The sequence below is a fragment of the Poecilia mexicana genome, unplaced genomic scaffold (assembly GCF_051168715.1).
Source record: "Poecilia mexicana isolate PSO_F unplaced genomic scaffold, ASM5116871v1 scaffold_14, whole genome shotgun sequence".
In the NCBI taxonomy this organism is placed as follows: Eukaryota; Metazoa; Chordata; class Actinopteri; order Cyprinodontiformes; family Poeciliidae; genus Poecilia; species Poecilia mexicana.
The window spans coordinates 21,440,240-21,462,390 of NW_028263383.1; the positions used below are offsets into that span (position 1 = coordinate 21,440,240).

At 37.8% G+C, this 22,151-nt stretch overlaps 1 protein-coding gene across 2 annotated transcripts in view; it reads left to right on the forward strand.

The window, feature by feature from the left end:
- Positions 1 to 22,151, forward strand: part of sgcd (sarcoglycan, delta (dystrophin-associated glycoprotein)) — a 152,950-nt gene that overhangs the window by 46,449 nt on the left and 84,350 nt on the right. For both annotated transcript variants that reach the window (XM_088012341.1, XM_088012340.1), the window contains exon 2: positions 13,828 to 14,013. In XM_088012341.1, the coding sequence (XP_087868467.1) occupies positions 13,828 to 14,013 (186 nt within the window). The remainder of the gene's footprint in view (positions 1 to 13,827; positions 14,014 to 22,151) is intronic.

Sequence of the window (22,151 nt, forward strand, 5' to 3'; positions counted from 1 at the left end):
AAGACTTTGTACGATGAGTAGGAACTCATCGTACAAAGTCTTGCTTTGTACGATGAAAGATGGCGCTTTCTCCTTCTGGACCAGTATGCAGATGCGATCCAAAGCCTCCATAACTCCTCATTGGCTGTCAGCTCTTGGAAAGCGAGATGCGTTAGTGTCCAGGTCTTAGATAATGGTTGGATGAGCTCATGGGAATCTTCTTTTGGTCGATTTAGTTACCAGTACTCTTTGCTTACAGTTCTGTCTGTAGTCCAGTTGTCTCTTCAGAAGTTGATGTCCAACAACTTTCAGGTCCAACACACCCAAATCCAGCGGCTCTTTAGCATGCAATTAAATTTTAGTTCAGTTTGGCTAATGATCTAATTATTTGATTTTGATTCAGGTAAATTTTTTAGTCCCTTTACACACTCTACTGCCAGCAGTTCATTCTGACTTAGGAAGCTGTGACTCATGTTTACCTTTCATAGAATTAATTCATAATTTTGCAGAAAAAAAACTCAAAAAGTGAAAGTATGTCATATTTATCTCACTGCAAATATGTGTATCCTATAAAAGGATAGACACTCTGATGTTTCATTGCCTGCAGTGGTAAGAATCTAATGATACGACTTTGTGCAGCTTGTGAAGGTCTTTGATTCTTTCTTTCCCTGGTATCTGCAGCTCACCAGCAAGCTATTACGAGCTGCTATTTTCTCCAGTGGTCTACCACAGAGTGTTGCATCTGCATTAGTAAGTAATCAGGGCAGACATTAAGGGTCTTATTAAGATATACAGGGCTGTACAGGATCTATCTGACAGTGTGAGAGTGTTTTCTTTAAATATTGGCAGCGTGAACCTTGAGCGTTTGCTTTGTAAGTGTTCCTGTATTATTCAAAGCATGGAGAGTGAAATCTCTCTAGGTTGCGGCTTATGTGAACTCACTATAATCTTATTTGGGCAGAATAAAAGTTCAGCATTAGCTCAGACATCTTGTCTGCCAGTGTGTCCCTTTTTTCAAGCTCACTCTTGACTCTCCCTGGAGATCTTTTGAGGTAAGAGCAATGATCTGCAGAGCTCACCAAAGTAGAACAGTCTTTCTGACAGAAATTCACTCTGCAGCTGAAACCAGTCTCACAGGTATCCTGAAGCTTTTAGACTTGTTGGAAAATTTGTCAGGGCTCATTTTTCAACAAGTAAAATCAGTACTAACCATCAAGGAACACAGGCAGGACTCTTTGGACATCTTAGAGAGAGAGGTGTCATTGGTTTTACTTCCAATTTTTAAGCAAAAATATCCTTCAACAAAACAGATTTCGTGGATCTCTGAAAACTTTAGGATGGGAGAAAAGAAGAAAATATAGAAAAATCTGTCCAGACTTAATTTCCTATCCCATTTTTCAGAAGGCTTATGTTACATAAAGTGGACATGGATCTTTTTTCACTAAACAATTTCCAAAGCAGGTTTGGATGTGGTGAGCAGGATGTTTCTTCCATTTCTCGTCTGTTTGATGAAAGACAAAATGATGAAAACAGTGGATTTAACTTATTGCATTTCTATATGCTTCTGTTTACATGCTTATTGAAAATCCAACAACAGTGATGTTTTATTTGTGCTGTTTTGGTATTTTGTTCACATTTATTCGAAGCTGCAGATGAAAGTTGTCTTACTGTGATGACAGTATGTTTGGAAAGTATCAGAGTATGATGCACTGTCTGCCAAATATGGAAGCAGTGATAGTCAGAAGTAGTCAAAAGTCATCTTCTCTGTGGAGCTTGTAGACCTGACAAACTGGCACTCTACTCGGTGTTTTAAAAGTTCCATGTGTTCAGTTTGTCTATAGCTCACTGAAATGGAAACGGATATTTTGTGACAAAAGCTGTCATCCACAACCCTGAAATTATGTCAGAATTCAGAGAAACTGTTGGAATGTTTTGCTCCAGTTCTGACCAACACTTTTAGATGCACAATGATGTATAATGGCATTAGTGCTCTCATTTCTTTATGCTACACCATGCATTGAGTTTGATCCAGGTGTTACACTTTAAAATACAATTACACCTGATACTAACCAAACATATGTAAGCCCTCTACTCAACTGTCACAGGTTCGAGTCCTGGCCTCATGACCTTTGCCATATGTCTTCCCCCTCTCTCATTACCTACTTTCCTGTCTAACCACTTTGAGATAGAGGCCACCAGAGCACAAAAAAAATAAATACTTCAAGAGAATGCTACACATGAAAAATGGAAGTTCTAATAATCATAAGGCAGGTGAACGCAAAACACACTTGTTCATTTTATTCAGACAAAGTTTCAGCTAATTATGATTAGTTTGCTATCTGACAAATAATTTTATTCAATCAACTTTATGCTCACAAATAACACCAGTAATTGCTTTGATGGTCTGACTAAATCAAAGAGTTAACTTTGATTTCGTCACTTCCTTCAGGTTGGAGTTGTTTCTTACCTTAAATATGATACTTGAGTTGTGGTATATTTTGGAGAATTTCTGGAGATATCCAAGGTGGTTAATCCATGTTTTTTTTTTTACTTGTTTTTTTTTTGTGTGTGTGTGTGTGCATGAAGTGGCCACACATCCATTGGTATTTGAGACAACAAGCAACTTTTTGTTTATAGCTTAAATGCTCTCATAATCTGCATATTCATCATATTTGGCTTTCAGGATGTAACTCTAATGTTTGTCTTTTTTTTGTGACAGAGGAGTGTATTTAAAGTTCAAAAAGGTCTGAATATTTTTTACTAGTGTTAATTTCCTAAGGAACCCTGTTTGTGCAATCACTGTTTTACATTCTCACTCCACCCTTATCGCTTTTCGTCAATATGTATGAACACAAACAAGCCTTGAGAAGTTCGGTTGAACTGCTCTGCAAACAAAGTTATTGTTGTTATTATTCAGCGCCAGTGCTCCCCTCGAGGGTGCTTCCACTGCAGAGCATATGAGTGTTTATGGTTCATGACACAATTATGATTAAGATGTTAGCCTCTAACAGTGAGGAGGAGGGGGCAGAGAGGGAATGAGAGGAGGAGGAGGAGGAGGAGGAGGGGAAAAGAGACAGGCAATTTAGCATCAGCGAGCCTCTGGTGGGATAAAGGCGAGCGGCGCACTGCTGACCTGTCACTGTGCTTCTCTCTGATCTGAGAGGACTCTCTACCCAAACATTAGCCTTCTCTCCTTGTTTTCAGCACCATTTCTTCTTAACAAGCTGTATTTCTACTAAACTCTGAAGCTGTGCTGGGAATTCCTCACATTTCTCGCTTGTTCGCTCACATCTGGGAATATATCCCTCTAATGTGCCGAATCAGACTGAACAAACTGTTTAATTTAAAAACACAAAGCGGTTACTTTTAAGCTTCAGTGCTGGCATAGAGGGTCCTGACTGGTGGTGATCTGACAGACACCTCATGGTGTCTGAACTAAACTTTAGATCACTAGAAAAAAGGAACACATTGTTGGTTTAGAAAAACCTGGACTCATGCAGGAGTGGTTCTTCCTGGAACGAAGTGTAAAAAACATCCTGACATGTAAAACAAACTCAGTCAGTTAGGACTAGAGATGCACCGAACTGATAATATCTGTATCAGTCCAGATATTGAAAAAAACTCTAGATCTGGAATTATGACATTAAGGGCTGATCTATTCAGTCTAATTCTATAATTTGTGTGGTGTATTTTTAAATTTCAGTTAGAATAACTAATTGTACTTTTTTAATAATTTGAAAGGTTTGTTGCAGTTTACTTTTGCATGTTTGACCAAAGAAGTCAACATATTGTTTTGTCTTGTTTTTTTGTCTGTTTCAGTTTCTTTATTATTTTACATGCAGTTTTGTCAGATTGGGCTGGAAAAAAACAGCTTTGGGCGGGTTGTTAAAATTTTGGCTGCTTTTTCACAACTTCTGTTGGGTTTTTAGAAAGGTGTAAGAGGAAAATTATTTGGAAATGGTTATCAGGTGGCAGAAAAGCACAAAGCTCTTGAATGCAGTAACATAGCATTCATAAATATATAAATCTCTAGAATCTGTTGAACTCGACATCAATGAATAGTCACTAGCTAATCAAGTGTCACTATGTAGTGTATCCAGTTTATCCCCTGGCAGTTGATGGATGGATGGATGGATGGATGGATGGATGGATGGATGGATGGATGGATGGATGGATGGATGGATGGATGGATGGATGGATGGATGGATGGATGGATGGATGGATGGATGGTACGTCACATTAATCAGTGGATGGATGAACACTGATTGTAGACTGCAGGAAATAAAGTTTAGAAATTCAAATGTTTTCCCACCTTCAGACCTGGATCATCCTGTGGATGTTTCTGGACTGCGTTGGGCGTCACTGTTATTCTGGAACAAGCAGCAGATACTCAGGGAGACGTTCAGACCAGAGGAAACCTGGCAGCTGTCTGTGTTGTCTGGAAGACGTTTATGGAGCAGCTACTTACATCCATTTTTACATCTCTTCCTCTGCTCATGGAAATTTCTTTTTTTAATTCCCAATTCAGCCTTTTTTTTTCTTTTTTTTCCCCCACATCCCTTTTGGCCTAGGAGTTGCTGCTAATGGCTGTAGCTAGCTTGTGTATTTATAAAGTCAGAATGCGTGCAACCTCCAGTAATGGTCTATATATTGGCAGCGGCCATCAGCCTCACACTGCATCTATAAAAGTCCTAATGGAGAACTGCTTGGCTATTTGGCAGTAGGATTGACCAATAACATTTCGTAAAACCTCATTTCTCTCCCTAATCAGAGACAGGCTTTGTTTTTGGACCATTGGGTTTTCCAGCCGCTCTGTGCATGAATAGCTGGCTCAATGAGTGGCACCGTTGGACGGCACCAGGAGGGATTCGGGGGGGCGCAAAGGCCAATGATTTGATTTGCCACCAATTTGCCACTTATTTTCTTTCTCCTCAGCTCCACTTTCTTAACACACACCTTCACGCTGGTCAGAGTGGCCATTATTTAGCTTCCCACCAAGCACCATTTAGTTTCCCCGGCCTGCGCGTCCTTTCAGACTTTATTGGAAAGCTATCAGTTGCTCTTTGTGCATGCATGAAGTGTCTGCACAAAGCATAGAGCAGTTATATATCATTACTGCGCTGCATTTATTTGATTTGTGACACATGTTGTGAGAAAAGTGTATGTACGGCGTGACAGCATGTGCATGTGGCAAAGACAAACCAGCAATAAGCACATTACTAAAACTTGGGGCTTCTGATTAGAACTCCAATCTGCTCGTCAGGAAGCCAGGTTCTGATCATGTGTCATGTATTCATACTGCCAAGTTCATATTTGTTACATTTTTGAAAATATATCTTTTTTAATCCAATTCTTTTGTATTTAAACATTGTTCTACACATTTACAACACTTTAATAACATTGTTCTGCCATCCATTCATGGATTGTAAATATTTAATTTGATTTGATTTTCATTTCATTCACTCAATAAATATGAAAAGTTTACGTAACGACTGTATTAACCTTTATATTTGTAGCTACACTTGCACCTGAGTTTCCAGTACTTTGTAAAATTTGCATTTTACACATGTTTTGCATTTCCATTTGAGTGCTTCTAAAAAAGCTCTAGCACTTCAACAACCCTACTTGTTTTACTGATAGGGTTGTTTTCTGGTGTCTGAAAAATCAGCCCCAAGAAAGCCCAGCCTGTTACCTAGCATCCCAAGCTGAGCTGCAGAAAGTTTGTTTAGTTGGTCTTTCTGCTGTAAGCGCTGTACAATGGTTGTTGGAAACATCAAGTGTTTTGCTGTTGACTTACATCCAGAAACCACTTGCCACATTCTTATTGGTTGTGCAGGAGGCTTCACTTCTGCTTTTCAAAGATGTACAGTTGTATAATTTTGCATTTGTTTGCAGCTATTTTCATGTGTGAATGTAAATGTTGAGTTGGGGCGCATGGCCAGCAGCACCTTATCTGGATTTAAAGCGACAGGAGGTCCTTCTGAACGGAGCTCAAAATTGAGCAAACTAAAATATCATCATCTAAAAATTATTTTGTGCAAAAAATGTAAGACACGTTTTGTATAGTCCATAAGCCTACTGTAACCTGTTCAAGGAAGCATTAAAGCTCACCTTTAATAGTCTTTTTAATATATTAATAAGCATATTTGCAATTGAAGGAAACCACATCTAGCTGTAAGGCTCTGTTTGTGTATTTGCTCTGTTGGAACTCAATCTGATCGTCTTTCTGGTATTTGTCGACTCCATCACTGTGGTTAAGTACTGGAACCAGTGGGACTCGCTTTATACTCTCTGATTCCTGGTTCCCTCCTCTGGGAATGCTAAAACGTCCTGCTCCTGTGAGATTTCCCATCAAAATCAGTGGGATCCTGAACCAAATGTCACTCTAACATACATTTAATTTCTTTTCCTGAAATTAAATGATTATGAAAACCGTTCTGCTGATATTTGTTTTATTTTTTCTGCTTCAGATGTCCTTTTAATATTTTAAGCATGTTTGCAACCGGGGAATCGCTGCATTTTACCTCCAAGCTTCCTCTCAAACTTTATTCACCGTTGTTTGCTGACTTCATCATTGGGGTTAAGTACCGGAACCATTGGCCCACCAGGACCCACATTGTTTTTTTTTCCTTTGATTGCCTGTTCCTGCCTCTGGGCAATGTTATAACAGCATGCTCCTGGGGGATTTCCATAGGTACCAGTGGGATCCCAAATCCAGTGCAGTTTCCTGAGACATTTTATTTACTATGACCTGCTGTTTGTTTTATAGAAGATACACTACAGAAATGAAGCAGGAATGAGAAACCTCTATTTGGAGAGGATGTGTAAAGTTTTCGCATCCCTGCTGAAATGGGAATAATTGCCAAGCTTTTTACACCCTTAAAATCCTCCAATTACATGAGAAGGAGCAAACACTGTTAGTTTGAAGAACGTGTTGGCAAGAAAAAGCTTCAGCAAACTCCTTGCATAAATTTGTACACCTTTGAATTAAAGCATGTTCTATTCATTTTCTACATCCATCAGTCTTTGGTTGGAACTACTGGCATCCCACATCTGAACTTGACATTTTTAGCTCCATCTTGCCCAAGTTCTCCTGATCTCATCAGCCTATCAGGACAGTTTTGCTTCTGGGCTTGAACTAGGCCAAACCCAAACTGTAATACTTCTCATGAAATCAGTTTTTGTAAATTTAGGTGAACAGCTAAACCCATAATTATTCATACCCAGCACCAGCCACTTATGGAATGAGTAACATTTACAGAGACGAGGACATTCCATCTTCAAAACCATCAAGAACAATCACCATCAACTGATTAATGTTCCAGTTATTATAAATCAAAGGCAACTCTAAACTATTTAATATTTAGCCTTGATATAAAAGCACTCAGTATTTCGGCTGATTTGCAGTTTTCTTTAATCTTGTTCCAGATTAGAGGAGCATAAAAACTGAATGTTTTTGTGTCAATTTTCTGAAATTGCAAAAAAAAAAAACTGAGATGATTACAAATTGTATGAAAGAGATTAAATGTATTTGAATATGCATTATATTAGTATGTTCCTATTAATATTAGTATTAATATTGTGCACCTCTGTGCTTTTGTTTGCACAGAACTTGATACATGTCTTTTGTGTTAGTTTTTATGTATGTATTGTTACTGATTTTGTTTGTCCTAGTTGAATTGCAGCATTGTTACTTTTCTTCTAAGACACGTTTCTTCAATGGGAGACAAAGTATTAATAAGAGCCACATTTTACAGTTAATTTCTGGGTATATGGAAAAATGTTCATTCATACCAGAAATCCTCCAGTCGCAGACATAATGGAAATAGAAAGCAGACTAGAGAGCAGGTCTGATATCGGTTTGTTTTTATTTCATTTTTTTGAAGCATTACCTGCAGTACAGATTGTTGGGGTCATGACCCTGGTTTTCCTTATCAGTAATGCATTTATACATGAGTGTTCAAGTCGCTCCATCTGACTCGCTTTGAGTTCTGCTGCTCCGCCGCCAAGATGCCGTCCTCACACCTGAGAAGCTTGGCAGGCTTTCCAACCATCCTGGCCTTCATTTATACTCCATATTCAGAAATGAAATCACCTGAAGCATAAACAACTCATATGGACAGACAAAGAGCATAATTCTATCATGTATTTGTTCAGATTATTACTTCAACTAATGATTATTCTATTATTCTGATGATAAATTGAATATTTGGATAAAAACAATTGGCACATTCTGCAGAGTTTTCATTTATGTAAGCCTTTTAAACACAATATTAGAAATACATTAAAAGATGCAAATTAAACTATTTTGAATAAGAAAATAAAAATGTTAGTGGCTATTGATTATTTGTAGCAGAAGCTGCATCTATAGCTAAAAAATAGTCTACTACTCTGTTTATTCTTTGGATTAATAATTGGGGAGCAAAACCTGCCTAATGGGGACTTTTTAAAGAATTTGAACCAGGTGATGCTAAAACTACCTCGTCAGGTCTCCTGGGTTCAGCATATTTACAGACAGGGAAAGTTTCTTATCTTGATGGCAAAATGTATTGATTTTCCTTGGTACAGTTTTGTCTTATTTACTCCTCTGAATATAATTGTTCAACAAATGTCCATTTTTAGAGTTTGTATGATTAATTGGTAACTAAATGCGTTTAAGATTATTTCAATAATCAATTCATCATGTTTAATTTAATTAATCGTTTCAGATACGATTCAGATACGATTGTTTCTTAACTGATACAATAGATCAGCTGAACTAAAAACAATCTATTTCTGTTTTCTGCCTCTACAAACTTCTAGAAGAGTTAAAAATGCATATATGGCAAGAAAAGTTTCCTCTGAAACTCTAATATTTGTAGCTGACAACAGCTCACCAGCGTTTACTGACATAATCTGTTTCATTTCACATCAGGTTCAGGTCAGCTATCTGAGCCTGTCACAGCAGACAAGAAAACATCAAAACTAATCTGTGGAGAGGAAATGGGAAACCTGTCTGTCAGCCTTTGGATCGTGTGTGTGCTTCTTCATAATCGGGCTTCATGGTGTAAACAGAATATTCCCGTCAGCCCGACTGGACCGGATTTGAACGGGCGACGGGACGGGGCGGGAGTTAGTTATAGGAGGTATCATGAAGGTCTCTCCTGCGGCCGGCGCTCGCAGACGGAGAGGAGAAAAGCAAGTGATGCAGAATCAGGAGCTTCATTAATCTGTGCAGGCCGTGGAATCGCTGTGAGGATACTGCCAAGAAGCTGATCAAACAGCCTGGCGTCTGATTGGCCAGAGCAGGTGTTTGAATAAATCTGATCCAAATATTCAGCATGAGTAATCGGAGCCTTTAGAACCAGCTGACTCTGATTCAGTCTGAATAATTTCCTGAGTATTACAGACTTCTAATCAGTTTTTTTATTTATTTAATTGACTTCATTCTGACCTGATTGTTTTATTATTTTTCATACAGGGCTGCTTTTTGCTCATTTTGACTATCGATGGTAGGGGTTGCACCAATTAGTCGACTCGTCAATTCTTTTCTCTGCACTGACTTTTATCTGGGCCAGTCGACTAGTCGCAATTACATGACTAAACAGATTTTTCCCAAAAAATGAAAGAAGGTGGACTAGGTGAGTTCGTCAGAAAGCTCAAATTGCATAAAAATGTAAATAATTTAATAATTACAAACTGTAAATTACAGCTTAGGCTACCATGCGCGGCGCAGTGGTTAGCGCGGCGCCCCGCATACAGAGCCCGCGGTAATCAGGAGTCCGACTCCCGTCCTCCATTCGCTGGGCCCAGGCCTCTCTCCGCTCTCTCTGCCCCCTTACAGTCAGGTTGTTGTCAAATAAACTAGTGCCGAAAAAATCCTTAAAAAAAATAAATAAATAAATAAAAAAGACTACCGGAGTAATGTGTTACAACGCGTCATGATGTCAGGCTTTTTTATCCATCCAACTGATCAGCGTCACCCTGCGTATTGAAGTTTTTAACCTGGCAGCTTTATGCTCTTTTAAAGATATGGTTTAACTACATCTGGAAACTAAGTCCAAGCTTCATCCTGAGGATCTGACAGAGGCGATCTCGGCCGCCGTCCGCATGTCGGTTCAGAGAGCCGCTGCTGAGTCAGCAGAGCCTCCTGCTGCGCATCGGGCGGAGGAGCAGCAGGAGGTTTCGTTAAATTCAACTGTAACCAAACGGGATCCGTTCATAATAAGTTTGGTTTGTGATGTCCCAAAAGCACCATTGTGGTCAGTGTGATCATTTGACTCCAATACGAGTAACTATCCAGAGATCATCAGCATCAGCCGGTGTTTTGAAAAAAAAAAAAAAAAAAAAAAAAAGTCAGACCCGACTTTGTACAACGTACTTTTCTCCCTGCTCACGAAGAATGATCTGTTTATTGCTCTTTTAATTCTCCATAATAGACTTAGTAAAAGCAGGAGAAGGGGAGTGTGTGTGTGGGGGGAGGGGGTCCATATTTGCCGTGAAAATAGCTGATAAATTAGTTGTGAAGGGTTTTTGCGCTTACGTCACTATGACATCACCGCGACTAGTCGACATCGACTCGACTATTATCATGATGTAGTCGACCTTAAAAAATATGTAGTTGTTCAACCCCTAATCGATGGCTTATTTTTGACTACTGTTTCATTGATTCTTGTAAGATAGATTTTTTTTGTCTTCTGTCGCTTGTTTAACCTTAAAAGTTGCAGAACATCTGCACACAACTGAAATATGAAAGTTCATTTTATGAGAAAATATATTCATAATGTATACTATGTTGTAACACATTTTGTTGTCATTGATGCATGGTGGGTATAAAAATGATTGGATTTAGCACTCTTAGCATTAGCTTTCACTAAATGACGTGTTGGTGTAATGCTTTAGCATTGCCCTTTGCTAACTGCCATGTTGGAATAGCATTTTATCATTAGTTTTCACTAAATACTGTGTTGGTATAAGCATTAGCTTCTACTAAATACCACATGGGAATAGAGCTATAGTGTTAGATTCCAGTAAATACCATATTAGCATAGTGCTTTAGCACTGTGGATGGTAGTGTAAAGGCTCTTCTGAACGTTGCCACATGGTTTCTAGAGGCAGGTTGGTTTGCTTGGACTGTTTTTTTTATGTGAAAAGAAACTAAAGAGCTGGAAAAGGCAAACTCATCAAGTTACTCGAATAAAATTAAAAGAACTATAGGGGTGAAATGTGTTGCATTTACTTCAGATAGTTGTGAATGCAGCTTTTCTTCTTCGTATTTGTTCATATTGCATAATTTCCATCAATGTGTGAATGCGTCACTAGTATGCTTAAGAAATGCTTAGGAGCCAATCGGATCACAGCCCTCAACTCTTTCCAACATGTTCATTCGTATCACATAAAAAATAAAAATTCCTCCACAGATCGAAGATGTTTTGCTGACTGCAGCGTTGGTGTCTCCTGCAGCTTTCAGCACTTTTCCCCCCATTGCCCTGTCTTCTGCCATTTGTTTCAGTTAGGGGGTAATGCGTGTGGCTGTCAAAAACGATTGGCTTTGGTGGTTTGAGGCTTGCCCTGCAAAGTGCGCTGGACAGTAAATTGTATTTTTCCACAGAGTTATTAGGGCATTATTATAGCAGCACTGGAAGTGAACAATGCCTCATCGTCCTCACAGCCATACAATTAGAATCATCATTAATCGCTACTATCAGCACATCAGCGGGCCGGAGGGGTTATAATAGAGTTATAGACCACTTATTGGGTAATCAGTCAATGCGATTGCTAACTAAACTGTCTGTCATGGTGCCAAAACTGAGTGACTGGCCATTGGCTCAAAGGAGAGAACAGGATTATGGGTGTGTGACGGGAATGTTTATGTTTGCACTTCTGTTCAGATGTGTTCTACATATTATGTCTCTCTAAAGAAGCTGTGCAGGATGTATCTGTTTGACTCCTGGTTGCAATAACAAAAGTCTGATTTTATTGCAACTAAAAGCCGTGCTACGTTAGACATAATAATAATGGTTTTACATATTGAAGGCTAGTTGTCTTTTTTGCCAAATTGTGCTATGAAGCTGCAGAAGTATCTACATGGTTCTGCATGCAAATAAACAAGATATTAATGCAGCAGTGGCATCATGCAGGGTGCAAATTATACAGCGACAATTGAGAAAGAGAGTCAATCTGTTGTCCAAGATGGAAACTCTGTCTTGTTTCATTATAATATCTGTCTATATACATTAAAGTAATCATATATCACTGACATGACACTCACCATAATCTTTGTGTTGGGTTTCTTCAGAAAAACGTTTTTCTCGTTGAATGAAAAACACCTAGTTTGCCTATTATTCTGGACTCTATTGAAGAAAACTGAAAAAAAAATATTTAGTCTATTCTAAGCAATAAAATCAGGATCTAGGTCACTCTTCATTTGAAAGCACTTGCTCTATTTAGCCAAGTTTTAATGCAGACATGCAATTAAAAGCAGATTTGGTGCACTAAGGTGTAGTTCAGAGTACAAATCAATGAGTAATATAAGTTTGATTCTATTTACCATGCAAAAGAAACCAGAAAGCTTGGAAAAGCATCTAAGATTTTTGTAAGTAGATCTTAACTTAAAAGTTGTAGTTATGTTCTAATTTATTTATTCTTGAACTGTGGTTATAGGGGCACGCAAAATAAATCCAGGGACCACAAATGGCCCCCGAGCTTCACTTTTAACACCCTTGTTCACTAGGGGAAAAAAATAGAGAGCAAAGTTAATGGTCACAATAATTCCAAACAATGAAAATTAACATCAAAATTCAGCAGTGACATACTTTATACTTTCACTTAAACGACTGATGGAAACTACCTAGTTTTGTTTTTATGCCGTTACGAGGCTCCCAAATGCAATAATTATGGATTTTCATCCTGAGTAAACATTTTTTCCTGCATTAAACTATGTGCAGGGAAAGTCTAGCAAGCAGAAAACTGATAGAGTAGGGGAAGGTGTAAAGAGCAGTGTGTCTCAGAGCTGGTGTGTACTAATAATAAATTAAATATAAATTGTATGTGTAAATATAAGTCAGGTTATTTACCCCTTTTACCTGTTTCCACTCACGTTAAGAGAGGATGGAGACATCAAGAGGGTCAGACTCGGTCAAACCAGGATTTAAGACCAGTTAGTCTTAAATTCATTGAGAAAAATAAGTTGTCCTTAAATACCAGGTGCCAGTCCATGCAATTTATTTATGGGACCCGTACATTTCTGTGCTGGTACAGGTCTTAAATTCCATTCATACTGGTCTGAAACAGTCTTAAATTGTGTTGGTGAAACCTACTGACATCTATCTATCAGCACATCACTGCAAGAACACAAAATCTTAAGTTAGTTTCAAGTGCAAATATCTTGCATACTTCATATTGTAAAAATAACTTACAAATAACGAACCAAATACACCTCTCTGCTTTCACGAACCTCATTAATCATTCTTGTCCTCAAACATTAAAAAACAAAGCAAAGCAGTTTTACTTGTACAGCTTCTTTTGAGTCAATAAATCCTTATATTAATGACAAAAAAAGTATTAGTTCCACGGAGACCTTAGTTCACTTATGACATTTTTCACCTTTTAAAAGTAAAAAAAAAAAAAAAAAAAAAATCCTGCTTGTGGAACTAATCAATTTTCATCATTAAGGATTTTTTAATATGTAAAACAAGGTCCTATATCTTGCTGAAAAGTTACTTGTATGTTAGTTTTGTCTTATTTCAAGCCCCCTGAGACATTTGCACTGGAAATTGAGCAAAAACACCTAGTAAGAATGTGTGGTTTTACAGCAAAAGCTGGCATATTGTTCCATCCATAATCATTCCTCATGCTCTGTCTCCTCAGATGACCCAGGAACAGTGCTCTCATAGGAACAATGTCCAGAGTTCAGAGAAACCACAAGTGTACAAAGTGGGAATATACGGCTGGAGGAAACGCTGCCTTTACTTCTTCGTCCTGCTGCTAATGATCCTGATCCTGATCAACCTGGCACTAACAATTTGGATCCTCAAGGTCATGAACTTCACCATTGTAAGTCCACATTTTGTGTATTTTTGCTGTTGAACACTCTGTGTCCCGTTCTTTTTTTTTATTTTTGATTTATTGTCTGATGTATAAAAAATGGGCTTGATTTTTTTTTCTGTGCATCTGCATACATATTTCACTGACTGCTCTTTTTTAAGCTGCTGCTGCTACACATACGAGTTACACAAACACCGCATCCTTTCAGTAACCTACATTTTCTGATGATTCCACATGACATGAAAGCGTGAGCCTTGAATATTTAAATCGGCCCAGTTATATTTTCTGGGATGATTAATTAGTTGTTGAGTGCTGATCTGAGGTCAGCAGCTCTCTTGGACATTCACCAGTCTCAGTACATCAGCTTCTTATTTGCATCACTGTGTTCTTCTTTTTTAAGGCTGCTGGTGGTAAAAGAGAAAGCACATCTTTCAATTTTAGGGTACAAAATGTTGGGATGAAAACAAGTCTTTTTTCTATCAGGTTCTAAGCATAAATTTAAATTTACAAAGAAGACTCCACGGTGTCATTATTGATTGAATAAAGATCAAGTTGAACAAAACTAAGTACACCTTTGCTACTTCCAGAGGATTCAGTAAAATATTGGTGTGCAGTGTTTATCCCTTATTATGAAATCTGACAGGAAACACTTAGGAGCACATTTTCTGAAAACTGTTGGATCATGGGGGTGATGTACTTAGTTTTAGGATTTTTCTTTTTTATTTATTTCTGGAACAAATCTGCCTTTGAGTTTCATCTCAGACTGTCAAAGCCAAACTCCTGCCTTTGTGTTTTCCTCTGATGTTAAATCTATATCAGCACTATGAGCAAATTTATGAAACAAACCAAATACACCTTTCTGCTTTCACGAAGCTCATTAATCATTCTCGTCCTCAAACATAAAAAAAACTAAACAAAGCAGTTTTACTTGTACAGCAAATATGAAAACCCGAATACAAATTAAGAGGAAAAGAGCTAATCTAATAACAGAAGGCAAACAAAACTAATTAAATCACAATTCTGTTAATCCAACAAAGACAAGGTTTTATTGTAAAAAATTGCAGCGTGTGCTGTTTTTGAACCCATGTGACTCCAGTGTTTCTAAGCTTTAGAAAACATGTAAAACACTTCACATCCATCAGTGCCTGCAGAGCTGCTGTCTCTGAAGCTCTGAGTCAGTCTGTCTTCCTCTCTTCCCTGCTGCGTTGCTTCATTTTTAGTATTCCCTACCTTCCTGGTTGGTTTTCGCCCTATCAGCTGCACACATTGTCTTTCTGCTCGTATCAATCCGGCACATAGCGATGAGTCGGTATAGCCAAGGCAACACACACGACATACAGCACACAGGGGCACGCTCACATGGTTGTTGATGTGAATAATACATGAGGCCCGCTTCACAACGCGGCTTTAATGTGAGATCTACATAAATCAGGAACGACTTTCTCAGATGCTGAGCTGTGCGTTGTGACGGAGAGCCTCAGTCAGTCAGGCCGTTTAATGTTTTTAATGTGTCTGCTTGATGGATTTATAGAATAAGAAAAACTTTTGAAATGTGGTAGATGGGTTTAAAAGGAGGGAAAAAAATAATAACGTCAAAGCAGATCAAGAAAGGGAAGGAATATTTCTACTACTTTTTCTACCCTGTGACGTTTCAGTGACACCCTTTAATCCAGGCACATGTTTACTGTTTGTGGTACTCCATTAAAAACTGTTTTACAAGTTTACTCTTCAAAAACAGTTGCTCCTAATAAACTTTACACAGATTAGAACTGAATTATTCAGGCTTATGGACCATTTCTTGATCATTTATTAAATTATTTACCTATTTTTCACAAGACTCACTTCTGAAATATTGGACATAATGCATTAAGTTATGACCTTCAGACGTCTTTATAATAAAATTCCAAAGTGTTTCTTAGCCAGTCCTCCTCTTAAGTTTATAAATATACATTGTTTATTCAGTTAAACCTCTCAGAAAAAAAAAAAAAATATTAACATGAGCCTACCTTTGCAACATTTAAGAGCCACAAAAGCTTCATGAAACAAATTAGCCTATTTGGTTCAGCTTATTAAAATAGTTTGATTTTAAAATGAAGGAAAAGCATTTTATTTTTGCTTGTTGCTAGGTAACCACAGTGAGTGAGTAAGATGATGCCACCGATCTTTCTTAGCTCTCCATGATCAGCTTTCCTCTGCCTACATTTCCCACAATGCTGTGCAGTATTGTATTAGTTGTATTTTCTATTGATATTGATCATGATCATGTCTATACCCATATATGTATTGTTATTGATTTATTGCCCTGCCCTATAACTACCAAAGACATTTCTCCATTTCATTTGATTGTTTTATGAAAAGATTCTGTTTTTACATTAATAGCACATTAAAAGCTAAACTTAGATTTATTTGATTGCAAAAACATCTTTCATGTCCCGAACGGGAGCACTGACCTTAAAATACAGAGCTCCCTGCCAAAGGAAGTCAAACCAGTGTCGTCAAAGCTATTTTTGGAATAGTACACCCAGCAGAGCAGTTTCCTAGTATAGTTTCATTTTAAGAGATGTTCAGAAGGTTTTCTCTATGAAGCAGTAAGGGTGAAGGGTGCCTATGAGTAATAGAAAGTGTGTAGAAATCCATAATTAATAAGTTTGGAGCATGTATTATCTGTTTTTAAAACACCTGAGCATTCAGGAGACAGGAGGTGGAGAAAATATATTGGATAGAGGAGGCAGAGACATGCAGAGATTAAATATTCACATAAACTGCAATTACAGAGACAGAAAGTATGAATAATGAACGTGGGCAAGCAGTGGACAGCAGGAGATGTCCGACAATGTGTAGGTGGATTTAAATCAGTTTAAAATGTGCCTTAAGATGCTGCAGGGTTGAGGTTGGAGCAGCGAGCTTTGATCTAGTGGGCAGGAGCTCAACAGTTAGGCAAGCAGCACCACATGTGTGACCAACACAGCTCAGGAAATGTTGGTGGTGTTGTTGAGTTACTTTTTGGCAATCCCAAATTGTGGCAACTGATCACCAGCTGGGGAAACACGCAGAGTTATTTCTGCATTTAAAATAGTTGGACCACCGAACTGCTTGAATGTCCACTCTGGCCATGATGGGTTTGAGAGAAAACTTAAAGACTTTACCACTTACATACTGAAGCTATAAACTGTGTGGAAGTAATGGCAAATTTTCCATTTTTACCAACTGTCTTTCCAAACTACATTGAACTGATCTGTTCTGCCTAATGGTCTGAAGATTGAAGAACATTGCTGGTTTGAGAAGTTCAATTCTGTGCCTTAAAGTGCCTGGAACATGATTCTGCTATATTTGTGGAAACATGTTATTAAAATGTTTTTAAAAGTAAATTCTCACCTCTGAAGTCACTTTTGACATATTTAGTCATAAAATTCCCCCCAAAAAATAACTTTCAGACTACTGCTTTGCAACTTTGTTGAGCGCTTTTATGATGTTTAAGGGGAACCTGAGCTGCACTGATCGCTGTTACAAGGGCTAACAACACAGACAGTAAGGAAGAATCTGATGGGTTTTTTAGATATTCCTGCCAATGTCAGAAAGATATAGATATATAGGAGATCAGATACGTTTTTTAACACTAGTTTTCTTCAGCATTAACAGTTTACATTGACTGATAGCATAGACAAGGAGTAGAACAGTCACCTTTGGACTTATAATTTCTACAAACAAAAATAGGCCAGTTTTGTCAAAATCATATTTTTTCACATCTTTCATATAATGTGAATTACCTCCTAATTCCTAAAAAAATAAACAACAAAAAAAAAAACAGCCTCAGTGACTTTTTTTCAGAGTTGTTGGAGACAACGCCGAATGCTGACTGACAAAGTTGTACCAACTGCAACACATACTGTAGGTTCAACTCTTAAGGCACCGTTCAACCAAAGGAGGCCAACACTGAGTTAGTTTTTAGGCAAAATATTGCAGGCAAACTACATTTACACAGGAACATAAAAGTAGAACTTTAGGGCTGCATTCACACTGCAGCCTGAAATGAGCAATTCCAATTTTTTTGTCAAATCAGATTTTTTTGCCGTGGCCGTTCACACTGCCAAACCTATGCGACCTTTATGTGTTCTGCAGTCTGAACGGGCAACAACCTGAAAGTGTCCCGCGTGCGCAGTAGAGGGCGCAATAGTGTCAGCGTTCTCAGTGTTCTGCCAACTGCCATAAAAAGAACTGCTCAGTGTTTGCATAAGTAAACATGGAGGCTAACGTGTAGCATAGCTTACACATTTGAAACTGTTGTCCGACCAGAGCAGCATATTAACAACTTAATCCTCATATAGTCCGTCATGGTTGTTATTTTCCTTCCCGCTTGCGTCTATCAGGATGCAAAATAGTGACATTTGTTGAGTATCAGTGACGTTCTGTTTGGATGAATGAGACCTGGACGGTAGGTCACATTTAAATCGGATACATATCAGATATGGCTCGCATTCAAAAAGAATCTGACCTGTGTTCAGACTGTCATGAAAAAATTGGATACAGGTCGCATTACCTCAAAAAAATCGGAATTAGGTCACTTCAGGTTGCAGTGTGAATGCAGTCTATTATTTTCCTATTTCGACATTTTTTCATCCCAAAAAGAAAATTGATTAGGGGGTTTGTTACACTGTAAGTGGATTTCATGTCTGATTGATAATAACTTCAGATATTTGGCTGAGGTTTTCAGATGGCAGACCTGTTGCCCCTCGCTGATGCATGAGCAGCTCTGTCTGAAGATTCAGGTCACAGACAAATATCCTGACATTTTCTTGTAGGAATCAGGATTCATTATTCCATCAGTCAGGGCAGGTCGCTGTGACCCACATGTAGCCAAGCAGCCTCAGACTGAAGTACGCCTGTATTTTCTTTCTGCAGTCTTCAGAAATAGAACCATGTTAATACTCCTTTATTATTATTATTATTATTATTATTATTATTTTATTTTTATTTTTATTTATTTATTTTTTTCAAATTTGATCATTCTACAGCCACAGACAGCAAGGTAAAACGTCAGAGTCAAGTTCAGCCACATATTTCCAGTTGGATTTAGTTCTGGACTATAACACTTGCATATGTTTTGATTTAAACCATGTCATTGCATCTGTGGCTCTGGCTTTAGGGTCGTTGTCCTGCTGGAAGGTGAATCTTCATTCCCGTCTTTTAGTCTCAGTTTTCTCTTTTGGTCATTTCTGTGTTTGTTTCTTCTATCATTTAGTTCAGTTATTCTCATTTTGTTTGTGTTTTGGATCAACTAGTTTGTTCCCACTATCCGTTTTTGTATCTGCAGGTGACATGAATACTTTTGAGCAACATTTTTCCGATGAGGTGAGGAATTACATAAATTTGTACAATTCTTCAGTTAAGACCTATAAAAACTGTCAAAGGGCTGAAAACTCCTTGGAGGACATTTAAATGTGTTGTTCATTGGTTTTTGAAGATTTAATCTTTGGAAAATCGAGATCTTTTAAACCATTCACTCTTTGAATTCAGCTCAATATTAGACACAGGTTGAGATTTTTTTCATTGCGAGAAAAAAGTTATCTGATAATTGAGTCAAAATAATAAGAGAATAAAGTCATATTTTTATGAGAACTCCAACACAAAAGCTACCAAAAAATTTAAATGAGCATATTGTGCAGCTGCACTTTGGCATACATTTTACGAATAATACTTAATGCTTTATTAAAAAAAATAATTCATCAGCTTGAAGTTATTGTCCGTAGCAGGACTTTGAAACAACTGAGCAACTTTGTCTATTTTGAAGAAACAATCAGACAAACTGATCTGGACACATCAGATGCATCAGCAAAAAAAACAACAAAAAAAAAAACAGTTCTTTTAATTAGAAAAAAAGCTTATTTATCAAACTAAGCTTTTTTTTCTAATTAAAAGAACTGTTTTTTTTCTTCTTAATTTTAAGCTGTTATTTTTTTCTGGTTAAATTCTATCTTAATAATATTATGACTATATTCTCATATTTAAACAAGAATTCATGCAATATCACTTTAATATAGGATGATTGAAATAAAAATCACTTTTTTGAAAATGCTTTCATTTGTAATTCATTGTTCAGAAAAGAAAGTCAGAAAAAATAAAGAATACTGCCAGATCTCAGATCTGGAATAAAAAAAGTTTGAGATTTTATTTTGAAGCCAAATCGCCCAGCCCTAATAAGTACCCTCTGGATTTCAGAGAAGTAACCTGGAGGTTCTTGTAAAAGCATTGTCTAAGTTTTGTATTTCTGTCCTGACTTGTGAGCTGCTGAGATCTTACACACATCCAGCTCCCAGATTTGCACACCAACACATGGAGTGCCTGGCTAAATTTGGCCTATTGTATAAAGAGCTGTGATGCTTGTTGAGCTGCTTTATGGCAGTGATTTTGACCTGTGCAGCGCAGTGGCATCTGGAGAGTCATCAGTCATGCTGAAAAATAATATGATTTTCAATTTAACCTCCGAGTGAGACTGCTTAAGGTGTCCTAGAAGCAAATTGCTATTGGTTGTGTTTTTCTTTTGTTCACTTCAAAAATAGCCTTCATCATAAACACAAGGTTCTTGGATGTAATCATCACTTCAGGCTGGTGGTGCAGTCTGCACCAGGTGTGATTTTTGCCCTGTTTTTTGTATCTGGGTGCATTAATAATGGGGTTTCTCAAAAACAGGTGTAACTGGAGCAATTTTCTTTTGATGGAACTAGCATGTAAGTTTCATGCAAGAATGCCTTTCAAGATGTGAAATGCACTCATGAGAAGCAAAGTAATTTCTGAGTAATTGTGCCATCAAAAGTTATTAGAATGATAAAAAAGAATAATTTGTTATTTTGTCTTGTAAACCTGGAGCGAGACGGCACAAACGGTGTAGCCTAGTAATGAAAGGTTACCTATTATGCTTCCTTGAACAGGTTAGGGTGAGTTTATGGTTTATGTTCATTACATTTGTGGCTGCTGTCAGAACAACTGCCTCTTGTTTTTTATTTTTGTTGTTTTTTTTTTTGTTGAAGGTGGCAGTAGTAATTTTATTGGTTTTATGTTGGGTGTACATTGGAATGTAGAGGGGGAACTTTTGTTTTGTTCCGCGCGGCATGTGTTGCCCGGGGAGCTTTGACTGGCGCATTTGGAGCCATGTGGGTCATGCGAGCTGGAGAGACTGTAAGAAGATTAGACTTTATTCCTCTGGAGTTGATGCAGCTAATGAGGTACAGTTTTGTTGTATACAACAAAACTGTACCTCATTAGCTGCATCAACTCCAGAGGAATAAAGTCTAATGTATCTTTTGTTATGTTGTACCATTTGTTGTGAACTGATTTAGGTTTGTGTTACCTTTTTTGTAGTTCTGACGGCATTTTTTGAGGACCTTAAAGAACGTGTCTGAAATAAATGGCTGTAGAAAATCAAGAACTGCGTTAAGTTTAATTGAACTCGAGAGGAGTAACAACATTTCTTGCACAAAATAATTCTTAGATGATCAAATTCTGGCCATTTCTGCCAATTTTGAGCTCCTTTCAGAATGACCTGTTTTAGAGCCTCTTGTCACTTTAAGTAAGCTTTGCCACGCCCCCCAACTCAACATTTACACTCACACATGAACAGATGCGCAAGTATACATGATTATTATGAGCGGAGCCTCCAGCACAACCTGCAAGAATGCAACAAGTAGTTTCTGGATGGTAAGTCAACAACAAAGCACTCCTCTTTTCCAGCAGCCATTATGCAGCGCATATGTCGGTAAATCCAGCTGACCAAATGTCTTGAAGTTTGCTGAGGTTGCTAGGTAACGACGCTGTGCAAATGAATTATGACCTAACATTCATCAGGTTTTTCAAAATAGCTCATTTTCTAGACACAAGAAATTAACACATTAAAAACTGCTGGTTGTTTCATTTTAAGTGCTGGGGTTGTTTTTAGAAAAGCAACTGGAAGTACAAAAATATGCAAAATGTGAAATTTGAATACTAATTCCCCTTAAAAACTGTTTTTTAGGCTTATTTCATCGGTAAAGTTGTTTTTCTAGTTCAAAGGTTTTTATTTCATCTTTTCCCTCCTTTATTTATGCGGTTCTTCCTTTATCCTCTCCACACTGCTTCCGCCATTGATCCGGCTCTGTTTACACTTTTGTTTGCCT